Source organism: Lemur catta, chromosome 15 (genome assembly GCF_020740605.2).
Source record: "Lemur catta isolate mLemCat1 chromosome 15, mLemCat1.pri, whole genome shotgun sequence".
Lineage (NCBI taxonomy): Eukaryota > Metazoa > Chordata > Mammalia > Primates > Lemuridae > Lemur > Lemur catta.
Genome location: NC_059142.1, coordinates 14,990,403 through 15,009,223, shown reverse-complemented (window position 1 = coordinate 15,009,223; position 18,821 = coordinate 14,990,403). Strand labels below are relative to the sequence as shown.

The 18,821-nt window shown below is 48.5% G+C and overlaps 1 protein-coding gene across 5 annotated transcripts in view; it reads right to left on the bottom strand.

Moving 5' to 3' along the window:
* Positions 1–17,459, bottom strand: part of ITGAE (integrin subunit alpha E) — a 56,948-nt gene extending 39,489 nt beyond the window's left edge. For 2 of the 5 annotated variants that reach the window (XM_045526069.1, XM_045526070.1), the window contains exons 1-2: positions 17,349–17,459; positions 3,568–3,685 (exon numbers count right to left, since the gene is read on the bottom strand). In XM_045526069.1, coding sequence (XP_045382025.1) covers positions 3,568–3,685; positions 17,349–17,382 — 152 coding nt within the window. In that variant the 5' untranslated portion in view covers positions 17,383–17,459. The remainder of the gene's footprint in view (positions 1–3,567; positions 3,686–17,348) is intronic. The other 3 variants (XM_045526066.1, XM_045526067.1, XM_045526068.1) reach the window with 2 other exon arrangements.
* Positions 17,460–18,821: the final 1,362 nt, after the last annotated feature.

Below are 18,821 nucleotides of genomic sequence, written 5' to 3'. Positions count from 1 at the left end.
TATGTTAACAAAATTTTACCAAAACAAAGCACGACAAACATTGACTTGTAATTCATCTTTCTGTAGCCAAAAGCTCCCTGACAACTTCGCCACCCCTCCCTGCTTCAAACCCTTCTGGCTCCTCCAAATTCTCAGTGCTGGGGTGACAAGCACCACCTGCCTCCCGCAGTTTATTTTTCATCACGCTCAGCTTTAGCCACGAGACACTTTCTCGGTTCCCTGACCTCCGTTCCCAGGCTGGCCTCCGGGCTTTCGACCAAGCTGTCCTCTCTGCCGGGACTTCCCTTTCCCACCCCTTCTCACGCTAACTCCCACTCACCCCCGAGTCCTAGAGTGATGCTGAAGAACACACCCACCTCCACGTCCCCCCAGTACCCTGGAGGTCCCCTATCGGAGCTGTCATCGCTCTGTCATTGTCTGACTTGTGTGTTTCCCTCACGAGCCCAGGAGCTTCATGAGGCCAGTGACCACGTCTCCTTCACCCTCTTATTCCCTGAACATTGCCCAACACTGGGTAGATCCTGCGTAAGCACTTGCTGAATGAATGAATGAATGAATCGGCCCTGCTCGTACCACTTAAATCTAATGGTGACTAGACTTTTCACCGTAGAGATGAGGAAACCAGGCCGGAGGTGGTGGCTCATGCCTGTAATCCTAGCACTCTGGGAGGCCAAGGAGGGAGGATTATTTGAGGTCAGGAGTTCAAGACTAGCCCGAACAAAAAAAAGTGAGATCCCAACTCTACTAAAAATAGAAAAATTAGCCGGGCATGGTGGCCCATGCCTGTAGTCCCAGCTACTCAGGAAGCTGAGGCAGAAGAAGTTTGTTTAAGCCCAGGAATTTGAGGTTTCTGTGAACTAGGCTGATGGCACTACACTCTAGCCCGGGCAACAGAGCGAGACTCTCTCTCTCAGAAAAAATAAAGCAAAACAACAACAACAAAAACAAACAAAAAACAAAAAACCATATGAGGAAACCAGGGTCCAGAAAGGGGTCTCTGATGATGCAGGAAAAATCAAACTCAGTTTCTCCTATACTCTCACAATGCACAATACTTCCATGACCCCAGGTATGAGGGGGTTGTCCCCACACACCAAGCACGTAGTCCTTCAGCTGCCAACACCAGCTGGGCGTCCTCTAGTTCAACGCAATTCTGACACCGTCTGCCTGGAGGTGGCCTCAGACCCCACTGGTTGAGGGCTCAGTCCCACAAGACTGTCCCCCACTTCTGATGCCAATTGCAAGCCCCAGGTAGTTTTACCTGTGCTCCTGACCGACCAGCTGTATACCAAGGTTCCCACGACCCCCTTCTTGGGTTTGATTAATTTGCTAGAGTGGCTCCCAGAACCCAGTGAAATACTAACTTATGCTTACAGGTTTATTATTAGGAATATTACACAGGAAGAGATGCATAAGGCAAAGTATGGGGGAAGAACCTTCCACGCTCCCTGTGTGCACCACCCTTCAGGAACCTCCACCTGTTCTGCTATCCGAAGCTCTCCAAACCCTGTCCTTTTGCGTTTCTATGGAGGCTTCATTACATAGGCACGATTGATTAAACCATTAGCTCTTGGTGATCAACTTAACCTTCAGCCCCTCTCCCCTCCCCATCCGGACTCTCTAATCCTGGCTGGGTCTTCCCAGTGACCAGCCCCCATCCTTAGGCTGCCAGCCAGCAGTCAACTCATCAGCATACAAAAAGACATTTATTGCTTTGGAGATGCCAAGAATTTTAGGAGTTATATACCAGGAAGTAGGACCAAGTATATATTTCGAGACCAAATATATATTTATTTGTGATATTGTGAAATATATACTCGGTCTTAAAATACCAAATATCTATTTCACGGTATCACAGGATCCAAGCCTGCTTGGCTGGAGGGATCATGGCCCAAGTGTCAGGGCCTATGAGGCTGCCTCAGAAGCCACCACTGCCCACCCATCCTCCAGCAAGCAGGGCTTCTGCTCTGCTCAGCGCGAACCCTGAGCGCCCACCTGGCTCTGCCCCAAAACCTGTGTGGCCCCTGGGCTCGCTGACGTGTGCTGGGTGTGAAGGAAGCCCTGGACCACACGGGGACAAGAAGCAAAGCAGTGGGGTGGGGTGGGGACACAACCAGCCTGGGGCTGGGCCCAGTGGCAGAGCAAGCACAGAAAAAGCCCTGTGACCACCAGGAAAAACAGGGGGCAAGGAGAGGAATGACGGCTTTACATTACAATAGGTGAAAGAGACACAGCAATATGCATGAACTTTGACCAGATCCTGGCTTTAAAACAACACGGCTCTAAAAGTCATTTTAGCATCAACAAGAGAAATTGAAATGAGTCTCGGATGAGCCTTCACTTCAGAGCATCTCCTAACCAAAGACTAGCTCCCACGTCAGTGCGCCACCACCATCACCACCGGATAGAATACGTGTTTCACCCGTTTGTGTCATCTACCTCCCCTGAGCCCAGGGACTGTTGCTTGTAGCCTGCTCACAGCCGCATCCGCAGGGCCTGGCACAGGGCAGGTGCTCCATCAGTATTCGTTCAGCGAATGATCATTGAATATATAATTCAAGAACTTGCCCTTTTCATCTCACAGTATGTTTTGAGATTGATCCAGGTTAAAAACCATTGCGCTATTTTCATTCATTTGACCTGCTTTTAGTATTGCATGGAATGATTCACATCTTATTTTTCCCATTTTCCTAACGATGCATAATATCTTTCACTATTCCAAGCAATGCGACAATAAACATTTTTACACGCGTCTGAGCATTTCTCTAGAGTTGGTGTCTGGGAGTGGAATTGCTGAGTCAAAGGCCACGTGCATCCTCAGCTTTACCAGATATGGGAGCGTTGTGCTCCAAGGTGGTGATGTCGACTTACACCCCCACACACTCCTGTTTCACCACATCCTTACCAGCACTGTGTGGTCAGAGTCTACATTTTTTGCCTGTCTAAGGGGTGGGTACAGATGGTATTTGTAAAATATAAGGTAAATATTTATTGAGCATTAACTTGGCCGGAAACTGTGCTTTTACGTGCATTATCTCAGTCTTTGCAACAAGCCTGCGAGGTAGGTAAGTCACCACCCTCATGGTAGAAAGGAGAAACTGAGGCTCAGGGTTGGGCGCCTTGCGGAGGTTGCGCAGCAAATACAGAGTGAAGCTGTCATTGAACCACGACCACCAGAGCAGCCTGACTCTTAGCCACTTCTCTCTGGTGCCTCATATTTTCAATTTTTTCTTTGTTATTTTTGTGCCCAAATTTTCTACATTGAGCATGTGTTACTTTTGTAAGAGGCAAAACTGTATTCAAAATAATTTTTAAGTCCCCCCTCCCCCCAGGTAGGGGGCGGGGACAGATCCAGTGAGGGGAGGGGCCCAGGGCTCTGTGGAGGCCGCAGACTGGGCTGCCGCTCACAGCCGCTCACGCCGTCTCTTCCTCCTGCCTGCCCTTCCGAAGGAGCAACGAGCTCTCCCCAGACTGAGGGGTGGCGTGCCCAGGCCCTCTCCAGGGCCATCTCAGGCTCCCGGAAGCCCCCTCGGTCCTCAGGCCTCCTGCCAGCAGGGCCCCACTCACCAGGTCCGGTTGGTGCTGGGGTCTCGGTGCAGAAGGGAGCTGAGCACAAAAGGTGCTCCCTTGGGCGTGACCCAGGGTCGGGACTCGTCCACGTTGAAGCCCACCACGGGGGCCAGGCCTGTGGGGAAAAGAGGAACAGTTGATGAAAGAGGCCTTTACTGCCATTATTCCATCAAACCCAGGTGTCGTTAACCCTGTCCTACAGCTGAGAAAAGTGAGACTCCGCAAGGATCTTATAGGACTGGAGACAAGTGTACCTGATCCAGAGCCTCTCATCCTCCTGCTAAGCCAAGCTGTGCCGGCACCTGAGCCCCCTCCTCTGGGAGGCTTTCCCGGGCTCTCCCACCTCCTCACACCTCCCACTGTCACTTTCTGTACCTGTCACATAGCCCATGCTCATCACTGTGTCTCGTACCAAAGTTGGGGTAGACCCTGAGCCTCAGGGAGGGCCGGCACACATCCCATTCATGTACCCCCTGCAAGTGACCCGAAAGAAAACACATGTCCTCAAAAATACCTGTGGCTCAAGTTGACTGATGAGGAGCCAGGGAAAAAAATGTCTGCAGCTTTATTCAAAACAGCTCCAAACTGGAAATAGCCCAAATACCCATCAGTGGGAGAATGGATAAACGAACTGCGTGTAGTCCCAACAGAATACTACTCAGGGGGAAAGAAATGAGCAACTGACACACACAGCAACAGGGTGAGTCTCAAAAATCATTATGCTGACCAAAAGGCTTCCAAAAAGGGTATCTACTGTATGATTCCATTTAGATGATGTTCTAGAACCAGCAAAACTAATCTATTATTGCTTGGGGGGATGGGAATTAACCAGGAAGGGACTAGAAGGAACTTTCTGGGGTGATGGTTTCCATCCTATGTCTTGATAGGAGTTTGGATTACAAAGGTGTGGGCATTTGTCAAAACACACTGAATGGTCCACTTAGAATTTGTGTATTTCAGCCAGGCGTGGTGGATCACTACTGTAACCTTAGTGCTCTGGGAGGCCAAGACGGGAGGATCCCTTGAGCAAGAGCAAGATCCCATCTCCACAAAAAATAGAAAAACTAGCCAGGAATGGTGGTATAGGCCTGTAGTCCCAGCTACTCGGGAGGCTGAAGCAGGAGGATCGCTTGAGAACCAGGAGTTTGAGGTTGCAGTGAGCTATGATGACACCACTGCATTGTACTTGGTACAATGCAGTGTACCAAGTTACTTTGATATGAATCAAAATATAAGATGGTTTGATGGATGGATGGATAGTTGTGATAAAGCAAATATTAAAAAATGTTAATTGTAAAATTGAAGTGTGGCATGTGGTTGTCCACTGTACTATTTTTCAACCTTTCTGTATATTTGAAATTGTCCATTAAAAATGGGGAAGATTCATATTGACAGATTGCTCCCCAAAGAGGCTGTTCCAATTCATACTCCAACGATGTGGCCTGAACTAACTGCAGACCTTTTCATCCTTGTTTTAAGAATGTCCCATCATCTTGTTCCAAAACTATTTTTTCTTTTTTAATTATGAGTGAGGTCAAGTCTCTTTTTATAAGTTCGTTTACTGCCTCTTCATGTGTATTATCCATTTTTATGAACAAGTATTGACTGTTTCTTGTTCATTTGTAAGAGCTTCTCTCTATCCAAGAGAGCTGGCAATGCGTGATGGATACTGTTTCTCACTCAGCTGTTTGTTATTTGACTCCCCTATGATAGTTTTCCGGCATCTACATTATTTATGCAAATCGTTGTTCCTTTTTGACTCTTGAGTTTTGTGTCATGCTTCCCCACTCAGAGATTATTTTTTTAAATTCACACGTTTCCTTCAATATTTTTTTCTTGTTTCATTTTTCTTACGCTTGAATCTTTGGTCCATCTGGATTTTATTTTTACGTATGGAGTGAAATACAGATCGAACTAACTCTACTTTCTTCCCCCCAAATGAAATTGTCTCAATGTTATTTCTTGAATAGCTCATCTTATCCCCATAGATTTGAAACGCTATGTTTATCATACTCAGAATTCTCATGTGTATTTGGGCCTCTGTTGGCACTCGGTTCTGCTCCACTAACATCATTGTCTCTTGCTTGGACATGTTAGTTTCCTGGCCTTTGTCAAGACTTGTACCTCTGGACACATCCTCTCCACACCAGCTGACAGAAAGGTTTTTTGAAAGCGTGGTCTGACCATGCCACCCCACTGCTTAAAACTCTAATGCAGGCCGGGCGCGGTGGCTGACGCCTGTAATCCTAGCACTCTGGGAGGCCGAGGCGGGCGGATCGCTTGAGGTCAGGAGTTCGAGACCAGCCTGAGCAAGAGCGAGACCCCGTCTCTACTAAAAATAGAAAGAAATTATATGGACAACTAAAAATATATAGAAAAAATTAGCCGGGCATGGTGGCACATGCCTGTGGTCCCAGCTACTTGGGAGACTGAGGCAGGAGGATCGCTTGAGCCCAGGAGTTTGAGGTTGCTGTGAGCTAGGCTGACGCCACGGCACTCACTCTAGCCCAAGCAACAGAGCGAGACTCTGTCTCGAAAGAAAAAAAAAAAAAAAAAGTTTGAGTGCAAGATAGCCACGAGCCCCCCAAAAGTTGAAAAAACAATGAAGAAACAGTGTAGAAAGAAAAATGTACCTTCTCAAAAACCCCCTCACACTCATCCTCCACCACCCACTGTCAAGTCTTGTCTTCCTCCTTTAATGAGGAAAATAAGCTTCATTACAATAAATGTCATATGTAAACTATATTTTTATATTCAAATTATTGTTTTTATTTATATAAACTTGTTTTATTGGTCAATTAATACATTTTCCTATCAGTAAAAATTGTTTGGGTATCTTGGGTTGGATGGCATGCATCACAATTTTTCTACTGAAATTGATGAAAATGTTTTTTCCAATTAATGGCTTTTCACTCAGCAGTAGAGATTTCAGGAACAAATCAAAATCATTATGTGAAGGACAAATTTATAAATTATACTAACTTTTGTATAAGGAAGAGAAGGAAGCATACACACACAAACATGTTTTTCATGCACTAGGAAGATATAACAATTTAAAAATCTGTATGTATCCAATAACATCACTTCAAAACATACAAAGCAAAAATGGACTGAATTAGAAGGAAAAATATAAAACACCGTAAGTAAAGTAGAATACTTTAACGCTTTAACACACCCTTTATGTTAGCTATAAAAATCAGTAAGGACGTAGATCTGAACAACACATTTAACAAGCTTGACCTGGCTGACAAACAAAACTCTACCTACAACATCAGTGGTAAAATAAACATTTTTTTCTAGTACACATGAAAGATTTACCAAAATTGATCATATGCTGGGTCACAAAGCAAACCTCAATAAATATCAATGGATTGAAATGATTCAGAATATATTCTCTGACTATAGTAGAATTAAAATCAATACCAAAAAAAAACCCCAAAAATAATAAAAAGAAAACTAGAAAAATCCGAACTTCTTGGAAATCAAGCCATGCAATTCTAAATAACTCAAGGTCAAAGAGGAAATCACAATGAAGATTCTAAAAAATTTTGAATGAGAATGAAGATATGACAAATCAAAACTTGTGGGATAAGTCAAAGCAGTGCTTAGAGGAAATGAGCAGCCTAAAATGCATACGTTAAAAAAGAAGAAAGTCTGAAAATCAATTATCTAAGCTTCCATCGCAAAAAGCTAAAAAAAATAGCAAATCAGACCCAAAGGAAGTACAGGAAGCATGTGAACATATATCAAGATATGAACATATATCAATGAAATAGGAAACTAACGTATAGTAGAGAAAATTAACAGTGCTGAAGTTTGTTTTTTAAAAAGATTTTGAAAACGTATAAACCTGTGGCAATATTAAACAAGGAAAAAAAGACAGAACACACAAATCACCAACATGAATAACATAGGGGACATCGTAATAGATCCTAAGACATTCAAAAAATAATGCAATGATATTATATCCAACTTTATGCCAGCATACTTGACAATTTGGATGAAATGGACAAATTCCTTAAAATAAAACTTTACCAAAACTAACAAAAGAAGAAATCTATAACCTGAATAAGAGATTTAATCCATTCCTATAAACTTTAGGAAGAACTCTAGGCCCAGATAGTTTTGCTGGTGAATTCTTACAAGCATTTAAAGAAGAAACAATACCAAATTCACACATACTGTTCCAGAGAATAGAAAATGAGAGAACACTCTCCAGTAACTTTATGGGACCAGCATAACATTGATATTAAAACATGACAAGAGCAATAAATGAAAGCGAAATTGACAATCTCTCTCTCTCTTGAACATAAATGCAAGAATCCTAAACAAAATATTAGTAAGTCAAATCCAGGGAAATATAAAAAGCATAATATATCACAACCAGTGGAGTTCATTTCGGGAATGTAAGAGTGGTTTGACATTCAAAAATAATCAATGTATTCGTTGGAAAAAAGGAGAAAAAAATCATACAATCATTATGATAGATATAGAAAAAGGCATCTGATGAAATCTAATACTAATTTGTCATAAAAATTTTTAGTAAACTAGAAATGGAAGGGAATTTTCTTAATCTGATAAAGAACACACACACACACACACACACACACACACACACAATCTTCAGCAAACTTCACTCTATTTTTTCTTAAGAGACAAGGTCTCACGGTGTTGCCCAGGCTGGACTTGAACTCCTTGGCACAAGCAATCTTCCTGCCTCAGCCTCCCATTGTTTTTTCTTTTTTTAAAACCTCATTTGGAACAAACGTCATTCATAATAGTAAGTTATTGACGCTGTTCACAGGCGCAATCCCGCTACTGATCAGCATGGACCTGTTCCATTTCTGACTTGGGCCGGTTCATCCCTCCCTAGGCAGCCAGATTGGCATAGCACACTACAGCCCAGAACCCCTGGGCTCAAGCGATCCACCTGCCTCAGCCTCCACGTAGCAGGTACTACAGGCAAGTACCACCACACCCAGCAAACATCATTTTTAAAAAATTATTTATTTATTTATTTATTTATTTATTTATTTATTTTTGTAGAGATGGGGTCTCACTGCATTGCCCAGGCTGGTCTTTTTTTTTTTCTTTTGAAACAGGGTCTCCTGTCACCCAGGCTAGAGTACAATGTTCATAGCCTCACTATTCATAATCACCCCAAACTGGAACAACCCAAATATCCATCACAATAGAAAGGATACATCCTGATATAGTCACATGATGGATGACTCTACAGCAATGGAAATAATCTACAAAGTAGATGGACTTCACCAACATAATGCGAGTGAAAGACACCAGGAACAAAACAGAACATACTGTACAGTTCCATTTGTACAAAGTTTAAAATGAGCAAAATCATTTATGGTATTAGAAGTTGGGAGAGTGGTTACCATTGGGAGTCAGGTAATGACTGGGGAGGTTTATGTGTTAACGTTCTCTTTCTTGATACGGGTAGCAGGTACATGGATTTGATTTAATTTGAAAGTTCACTGACTTAAATCTGTCCATTTTTCTTTATGTTGTACTTTTTAAAAAGTTTACATTTAAAAATGACAATAATTGGAAGTGTGTGAAGCACCCTGAATATATAAAAATTTCATGTGTTCATAATGATATTTAAAAGAGAGAAAAAATGAAAACAAAAGAAATCAAAACACTTTGTTGGTCACGATTGGAAGTAACAAGGGCCCCATCCCCTTACTCTGAAAACCATTAAAGGGAAAGTACTCAGCATTCCTCTTGCCTTTCTTGTATGAAGTAAGTGCATTTCAGGGTCACCAAATAGCTCTAGTTAATGAGAAAAAGTTCTTTTTTTTTTTTTTTTTAAGAGACAGGGCCTTGCTCTATCGCCCAGGCTGGAGTGCAGTGGTGTGATGATTACAGCTCACTGCAACCTTGAACTCCTGGGCTCAAGCGATCCTCCCGTCTTGGCCTCCCAAAGTGCTGGGACTACAGGTGTGAGCCTTTGTACCCAGAGAAAGTTCTTTTTTATGAGCGAATTATTTAATGAATTTAGTGAATGTGGGAGGAATAATAGAATCAAACAATTTGTGATTCCTAGTGAAATACAGTAATTCAGGCCATGAGCATCAATGGATAAAACTACTAGATGAAAGTTTGATAAAGGGCCGGGTGCAGTGGCTCATGCCTGTAATCCTAGCACTCTGGGAGGCCGAGGTGGGTGGATCACTCAAAGTCAGGAGTTCGAGACCAGCCTGAGCAAGAGACCCCATCTCAACTAAAAATAGAAAGAAATTATATGGACAACTAAAAATATATAGAAAAAATTAGCCAGGCATGGTGGCGCATGCCTGTAGTCCCAGCTACACAGGAGGCTGAGGCAGAAGGATTGCTTGACCCCAGGAGTTTGAGGTTGCTGTGAGCTAGGCTGACGCCATGGCACTCTAGCCTGGGCAACAGAGTAAGACTTTGTCTCAAAAAAAAAAAAAAAAAAAAAAAGGAAATTTGATAAAGAACATTACAGTTAGGCTGACACCACCTAAGTCCATCTTAGCATCCCTAAGAATGGGCCCCCAGGCCTATGTCCTTCCTGGTGTGATATCCCAGAAAGGATCCGGGGACCCATGACCCTGCATTTCTAACAAGCTCCTACATGGTGCCCACACGGCAGGTCATCAGACCCCATTCTGTATACCAAGCCTTCAAATACTTCAGCAAAGAAAACGAAAAGGAGGAGTGAGATAAAAGCAGAAAGTGTGGTAAAATCCTCCTACCTGTTTAGCATATGCTTACCAAAAACGTGAAACCCGACTTCCATGAAGCCATCAGCGCTAACTTCCAGGTTTTAGGAAATTTAGGGGAATAGCAGGACAAGTCATACCAAGAGGAAGCAAACACATAAATCCTGCATTTAGATAGTCTACAAGACAAGTGACCAAGCTCTGCAATAGATCAAAGGCATGAAACCAAAATATAGGGGGTGGGGGGTGCACTCTAGACGAAAAGAGCCATAGCAACCCAGTGTAACGTGTGGGCCTTGTGTGCATCCTGCTTTGAACAAACCAGCTGTTTAAAAGACATTGGAGACAGTTAGGGAGATTTGTATATGGACTGGGTATTAGATGATACCAAGGAGTTATCATTAATTTTGTTAGGGGATAAGAACATTTGTGGCTATGTAAGAAAACCTTCATGTTCTTCAGATATGCATACTGAAGCATTTAGGGGTAAAATAACACAGTGTTTGGGATTTGCTTTAAAAATTATGCTCCTGGCCGGGCACAGTGGCTCACGCCTGTAATCCTAGCACTCTGGGGGGCCAAGGCGGGTGGATTGTTTGAGCTCAGGAGTTCGAGACCAGCCTGAGCAAGAGCAAGACCCCGTCTCTACTAAAAATAGAAAGAAATTATATGGACAGCTAAAAATATATATAGAAAAATTAGCTGGGCATGGTGGCGCATGCCTGTAGTCCCAGCTACTCGGGAGGCTGAAGCAGGAGGATCTCTTGAGCCCAGGAGTTTGAGGTTGCTGTGAGCTAGGCTGACGTCACGGCACTCTAGCTCAGGAAACAAAGTAAGACTCTGTCTCAAAAAAAAAAAAAAATTATGCTCCTGAAACATTAACGTACAAATGAATCATTTGAGGATCTTGTTGAAACACAGATTTGGATTCAGCAGGTTAGGGAGTGAGGCTGAGATTCTATTCTAACAAACCCCTAAATTATGCTGGTAGTCCTCAGGCCACGTTTGGAGTAGCCAGGCTTTAAAAAACTTTGACCAAGAAAACAAAAAAAGGGAGAAAGAAATAAATTCAGGAAGTGTGGCAAAGTCCTGAAAATTGTGTCCCACCTGGGTGAGGGACATTATTGGGTTTATTATAGTTATCTCATCTACCTTTGCACACGCTTTCAATTTTGTCATTCAGAACCAACCTCCAGAGGCTCAGGGAGGAAGAGGATGGTGGGAGGGCCCTGAGACCAGCGTCTGTGTCTCTCCTCTCTCGCTCCCCAGGCCCTCCCCCTGGGTCTGGCACAAAGTGGGCCTCGACATTTTAATCATTTTTCTCTATATCCCTACCTTTCCCAGAATGAGTGATTTGTGGTGACTCATAAAAACACACAGTACAATAAGATAAAACTCACTTCGGAGCAGCAACAACAGAACAGAAGGAAAACGGTGATTTGGAAAAGGCAGGGAACAATCAAACCAGGAAGGAGGTCAACAGCCAACTCGAGAACCAGCTGGTGCTGGCACTTTCTAGGATGGGCCCCCTTCCGGCTCCGGACCCAGAGCCGGCACACAGGACATGCTTCATGAATCATTTGTTGAATAAACACAGAAATGAATGAACCAAGCCTTCGTGAAGCCAACATAAAGATGAAAATGCCCAGTCAATGTCATTCAGTGTCCACAAAATTGAAAACAAAACAAAACAAAACCTTCCCGTGAAGCACGACTAGCCCGTTCTGTAAACCAGAAAAAATTTCCCGGGGGGTCCTCTCAGCGAGAACACTGATTGAACAAGCATGGTTCCCCACGTCTCCCAAAGCTGTTATGTGTGCCCCCCCTGCCATTGCCCCAGAGAAGAATACAGAAAACATAGCCAGACCGTACATTGTGCCTTGCTGGGGGGTCACGGAGCCCTCTGAGCCCCTCAGGAAAGCATCCGAGCCCTTCCCAACTCCCCAAGTGCACGTTTGCACAAAATCTTACCCTCGCCTGACGTGCTGTCCTTGAGCTGTTTCCTGGCTTCCTCCTTATCCTCACCATTCACCTCCTGGGAAAGGCCTTCCTGGCCTCCAGGCCCTGCCTGGGCACTCTGTCCCCAAAGTCTTGACTGCAGCGTTCATCACTACCTGAAACTGCCTTGCTCATCTCCCTGTTTACCTGTCGCCTGCAAGTGTTTCCCCCACCCCTAAACCATGAGTCCCACAAGGGCAAAGACTGTGTGTCTGCCTTGATCACCAGGTGTCTCAGGGCCTGGGATGGTGGCTGCATTTGGCAGGTGCTGAGGGAGTGACCCCTGCAGCCTATGCAGGGACCTCAAGGGTTCCAGATCGAGGCCCGTAGGTGGGGATGGGGTTGCACTGCCTTCCATGAATCCAGAGCTGAGCTAACTGACAGCCAGCAGTCTGCACTCAGGCTCCATGGCGCATGTCATGCTGAGCCTCATGTTTCTGGGTCAGCCAGGCTGGGGCAAACAGAAGTCAGCAAACTGACTAGGAGAGAGCTAAAGTTAGAAACACCAGCTTGGTACAAGGGACCTTCTTTCCCCATTTCTACCGTCAGCATAATTGGTGGACACCATTTGAGACCTCAGAGAAAAGTCCAGGCTCTGTCCTGGCATCCATGGCACGTGCCCATGCAGCCCAAAGCACCCTCTGCCAGGCATGCCCCGAGCTCCTCTACACCCCACTGCCTGGATACCCTCTGAAACTCCTGCCTCCGGGCCTTTGCACAGACTGCTCCTTCCGCCCAGCACACCCTCCTTAGCACCCTCCCACCTCTGCCTGCACAGCCCAGCGTTCGCGGCCCCGCTCAGACAGCAAGGAGCCAGGAGCCAATCCAGACTCTTGGTCAGGGGAACCCACTGGTCCCTGAACCCCTCAGCATCCCGTGGTGTCTCTGTCTGGCTCTGACTAAATCCTGTCTGGGTCAGAGTGATCTGTGATTAAGTCTGTCTCCCCCAAACTGTGATCTGATTTGAGTCATCTGTGACACCTTCGACCGCAAAGCCGAGCTCAGCACAGGGCCAGGCCCAGAAGAGGATCTGGGAGACGTCAGGGTGGCCGGATATCCCTGTTCCTCCCCCCACCCCACGTCCATTTCCACTTTGTTCAACTGAGGGGTCTTGGCGCTCTCGAAACCCTGACGGGGTGGGAAAGGGGAGGAGACAAGCTGAGGGCCGGCCACAGCGTCCTCCCATCCTCCCTCCCGGAGGACCTGCTGTCCTCTAGGCACCACGCTGGGTGCTGAGGCCCAGAGAGGTCGAGTGATTTGCTCACGGGCAACCAGCAAATTGAATATTTGTGTCTGGGGCCCAGGTCTGCCTGATTCCAAAGTCTTTAATAAAAGCTGGAGGCTCGGAGGGCTTGTTAAGCAGAGAGAGGGCAGGGTCACAAAGAGCCACCTGCTCCCTGAGCTGTATGTGCACGTGGGAGGGGATCACTGCATTCACTGCGCCGTCCCTGAGAGCCAGGGGCCCGGGGGCTGCGGGCGAGGCTCACCGTGCCCCACCAGGCTCTCCGCAGGCCCCTGCCATTTGCCTTTGCTGGGGCTGCCCCCAGCGCAGCGACCCTTTCCTGCCGCACTCCCCACCAAGACTCTCGGAAGACAACACAGTCTTGGCAGACCGTCTTGACTTCAAGTCCTCACGTTGCCTCGGAGTCACTGAAGGGCCCCAGGCCTGTGGCCTCGCTTCAGTGTCCCCCCCTGCGATGTGGGGCCGGGCAGATCAAACGGGCAATGCCTGGCGGTGTGCGACGCGAGGGAGGCTCAGCACGCGGCTGCCGCTGGCGGAGAGTTACAACCACAAGCCCCTCGCGAGCTGCCAGACACGAGGGCCCAGCTGTACCGGAGTCTGTCACCACACCACCCACAGGGCCGCCTCCCCGAGCTGTCCTCAGCCGCAGGGGCCCGCTGAGTCAGACGAAGCTCCCTCCATCCTGTCAGCCACCACCGCCTCGCCCTCGAGCAGCCGTGTCCGCGTCACACTGGGCATTTTTCGTTCACATTTTCACAGAACAGTAAGTCATCACTATTCCCAGTTTAGGAAACTGAGGCCCAGGGGGCATGGTTTGCCCAGATTTATCCAAGGAGCTGGCTGGAGAAGTTGGGATAGACTCAGGGTCCTGACCCCCAGCCCAGAACACCCAGAAAGGTCTTGTGGGAGGATCACACCGCAGAACTGTCTGTCCACCCAAACCTCAGTCACCTGCACCCACCCGCCTCCCTCGGCCCTCAGTCTCCCTAACGACGAGAACAGGCACCAAGCACTCCCCCGAGTGTCTCCTCCGCCCCGTGCCCGCCCTCCCAGCCCCCCGGGGACCGGACCGTGGCAGCGGCCTCCTCGCTGGCCTCCCTGCCTCCTCTTTCTCCCAGACTGCAGCTTCCACACGACATGCAAGCCTGTCGCCACCTTGCTCAAGACCTTCTGTGGCTCCCCCCGCCCTCACTGTGAAGTCCAGTCCTCTGGGGCCTGGATCCCACGTGTGTCCCCGCACACAGCATCCACACCCGTACCAGCCGACCTCCCTGAGAAGGTCAGAGATGCGGGGTTCCCGCATGGCCCACACCGCACCTACCTGGCTCCCCGCAAACACTGCACTTCGCTGACATTTTGCCTTTGCTTGGGCTGTCCGCCCTGCCTGGAATGCCCTTCCCTCGCTCCCTTGCTGTGAGACCTGCAGGCATCCTCTGGGCCCTCTGGCTGGGGCCGGGGGGTTACTGTGCATGCAGCCTTCTCCTCACGCAGGGGCCCCGGGACAGGGACCCTCACCACCAGGGCCCAGCGTGTCCTGATGGGCTGTGGGTGGGAGGCAACACCAGAGCAGACGGCCTTCTCCTCCCACTCAAGCCCCGCCCTCTGTCTTCCTAAAACCCACCACCCCTCACACCCCAGTGTCTGACGCCCTCCCACTCCCCCAGCCGGGGAACAAGCCATCAGCACAGTAGGGCCTGGACTTCTGGCTCCTTCTTCTTCAGCCCTGTAAGGTTTTACAGGCTGATAGTACAGTTCCCTTCTTCGTACAGTGAGGGAGGTGGACTCAACCTCTGAGACCCAGGATGGAGAACTGAGTTGATGTGGACGCAGAACGAGTTGGGGTGAAGACTGACCCGGGGACAGCCGGCCGCATGGTAGCAGAGTGTGATGGGGCTGGGGCCAGGTGTGGGCAGCTCCTGGGTTTCAGTGTGTCTGTGTATCTGCACCTGACTCTTCTGAAATCTCCCTTAGAGGACTGACATTATCTCATCTACTCCCAGGAATAATGAGTCGTGGACATCGCGTAGGAGGTGGAAGGTCAGGGTCAGGCCAGGAACAGTCGTGCACCCTCCCCAGCCTAGGAAGACCCAGCCAGGCACCGGATTCAGGCCTGGGCCTGCGGTCAGTGTGACGGGTTCTTCACACCCTCCCCAGAAACTCCTAACCACTTTCTCAGACCCCTCCCATCCCTCAAGTCGCGTCAGTCTTGCTTCCTCCAGGAAGCTCTCCAGGACTGGTCCACCCCCAAGTCTCAGGACCTTACAGTATGGAGCAGAACTGTCACAGCTTCATTTCTCCCAACCAGACTGCAGCTGCTGGGGCTCTGCTCTCACCCCCTTCCCGTAGCGTAGCCAAGCTGTGAGCTAAGGGGTCTCCTTGCAATTCTGCTCCACCTTGCTCTCTGCTGCCATCAGCTCGGGAAGGGCCTGGGCCTCAGAAGGGGTTTGGGCAATGTCATCTGCCACAAAAGGCACTGAAGTGATGATGGGTGGGTGTCCCAGAGGTTGCAGAAGACAGACGTGAGCAGAATCCTAAGTGATGCCAGGGTTAGCGTCCCAGGCCATGGGAGTACTCCAGAGCTGGGAGCAGGACAGAGGCCTGGGTGGGGCCCCTGTCTCTACTGGCACTTGGCTTGCAACCCTGGACAGTCACTGCCCCTCTCTGGGCCTCAGTCACCTCCTCTGTACTGGGAGGGGGTGAGACCAGAGTCTAGTCCAAGCATCTTCTCCAGATATGCTTGAGGATGGGGGATCAAAGCTACGCGGGACTCTCAGCACCCCGTATGTAACTGAAAATAAAGAGAAGTCTAAATTGTAAAATATGGAAAAGGAAGTTCAACAAAGCTTTGATCTTCCCATGATAACTATTCTGATGTTTTGAAATACCAAGTATTAAAATCCACCCAAAAATACATGCTTTGCTGGTGCCCTATGTGGTCTGGCCTGCTTCTCGGGTGATCCTGAGTCCCCTCCCGGCACGCACTCAGCTCTCCCAGACAGTTTGTGCTCACCGGCCGGCCCCAGCCCCTCTCAGGGAGGACTCAGGCAACCAGGAGCCTCTAAACTACATACGTTTGGTGCCGTCTACTTCTCCTGCCAAGCTTCTGACCAGGAGCCGGAGAGCCCCGAGAAGTCCACCCACATCGCTAGGCAGGACCACCCTGGCCTCAAGGCTTCATTTGAGCAGCCTGAGGGGCTCATCTGACCCTGCTCAGTCTCAGAGCGTGGCTTGCCCAAAGTGGCTTCCCCGGGAGGTTTAAAGGCCAGAATGGGACCCCCGGGCAGCAGATGTGCCTCTCCACCTCCCCCCACATGCCAGTTTTCACATCGGCCCTAACAACAGGAACAGGAAGCAGGCTCCCCCCAACACCTTTGCTCCCACAGTCTCGTCCGCACTCTCATTCTCACAGGGTCCTCGCCCTCATCAGCCGGAGCCCTGCTCTGTAACAGAAGGGAGCTCTGCTGGGCAGACTGGGGCACCGTTAGCCTCTGCACCCCGAGAACAAACTTGGCACAGACCTGAGGACCTGCCCCCAGTGGGTGCCATGGGGAGAGGGTCTGGGTTAGGGAGGGGAGATTGGCTGGAGGAGGAGCAGGGGGCAGAGCCCTGTGGGCTGAAGCCACAGGCTGTCACCACTACCAACACAGAGCCTCCAAAGCCCCTCCCCAAAAAAGCCTGGAGCTCTGACCCACAGAGCAAGAGCACTTCCCTGGGGAAGTTCCCGCTTTCTCTGACGTCTGGCCCTAAGAGCGCCCCATCAGACAGACAGACAAACATCCAGCTGGAGCTGAGGGCACAGCAGCCCCTCAAGGCAGGGGGTGAGACTGACTTACTGGCCACGCAGAGCAGAGTGTGGAAGCGCCACATCCTGGCTGGAGCAGCGGCAGCTGTGTGTGAGCCGAGGTGGGAGCTGCAGAGGTGGGAGGCCAGGAGGCGGGGCCAGAGGCAGATACTCAAGCGAGGACCTAGGGCAGACAGGCTCTTTCAAGTAGGCAGACACTCCTTGCACGCAGCCAGGCGTGTGGCTTCCTTAGCAGTTGTGGGCTGCATCCTAGGAGCTTACAGACAACCATCGGCCTGCTCCATCACCCATGCTTTGACCCACACTTTCACGGACTGGTGAGCTGAGGTTTGGCCCGGGGCCATAGTTCAGGGTGTGCTCAGCAGATGTTGGAGGTGCAGGTGCAACATTAATCCAGCCTGTTGTTGTGTCATCCAGTCCCCTGTTCTGCCCGAGAACCCACCACCCAGCTCCCAGCCCAGGGTCCTTGGAGGCAGCTGCCTCAGCAGTGAGACGGGGTCCCCCTCCCATAGAAGTGCACTCACAGCCGGAGACCGGGCTCCTGTACTGGCCTGTGCGCTCGAGGGCCTAGGGTACGAAGGGCCGAGTGGGAAGACCCAACGCACTGAACGAAATCGCTGCCTCAATTCACCTCTGGCTGGACTCTCTTTAAAAACAGGTGGACAGCACCTTGATGCTGAAACTGATCTAACAGGGCTCTGAGTTGCCAAAATAAGAGTAAAATTCCATGTCTTTCAGCATTCCTCTGATCCATCCCAGCATTCCAAAGTGTAAGGCACTGAGAGTTTGCAGTCATATTTAAGTGCTGACTTTATGATCTGTCAAATTTGCACTGTGTGACCAAGTCTTTGTCCCGGAAGGAAGTCTCTCCTGCACCCCTGCTTCCCAGGGTGTTGGACAAACGGAGCAGCGCTGTCCAACAGAACTCTCTGCAGCGACAGAACCATTCCAGATCTGCACCAGCCACTACAGCAGCCATTAGTCACATGTGGCTGTAACTGATGAACTGAATTTTAAATTTTATTTAATTTTAATTAACTCAAAAAGGCAGAGTATTGCATGTCTCTCAAGTCAATGTCTGCAGCCCCAGGGAGAGAACTTCAACGTGTTAATGTGTTAACTAATATAAAGTAGACAATGACGATGACAGTGACTAGATGAAAATCAATTTTATTTTGTTTCTCACATTGAAAACTTGCTTGGCCAAAGTTCTGTCAAGATCTGATGAAACTTCAAACATTTTTACATTGTCTGCTCTGGTCTGACAAAGTATCTATGACCACAGCTTACTCAGTTACTCGAGTAGAGATTACAATTCACCATTTCTCATCCTGTACACCACCCAGCAGAGTTGAGAAAAGCAAAGTTCCAGGTCTGAAGAGTTTTCTGCCAGATCACAACAAAAACCATCATTCTTAGTCTGCTTAACCTTGTCATGGGCTCATAGGCTACCCCAGGGCCCCGCCTGTCTTCCCCCTAGTCTAGGGCTGGATGACTCTCCTCT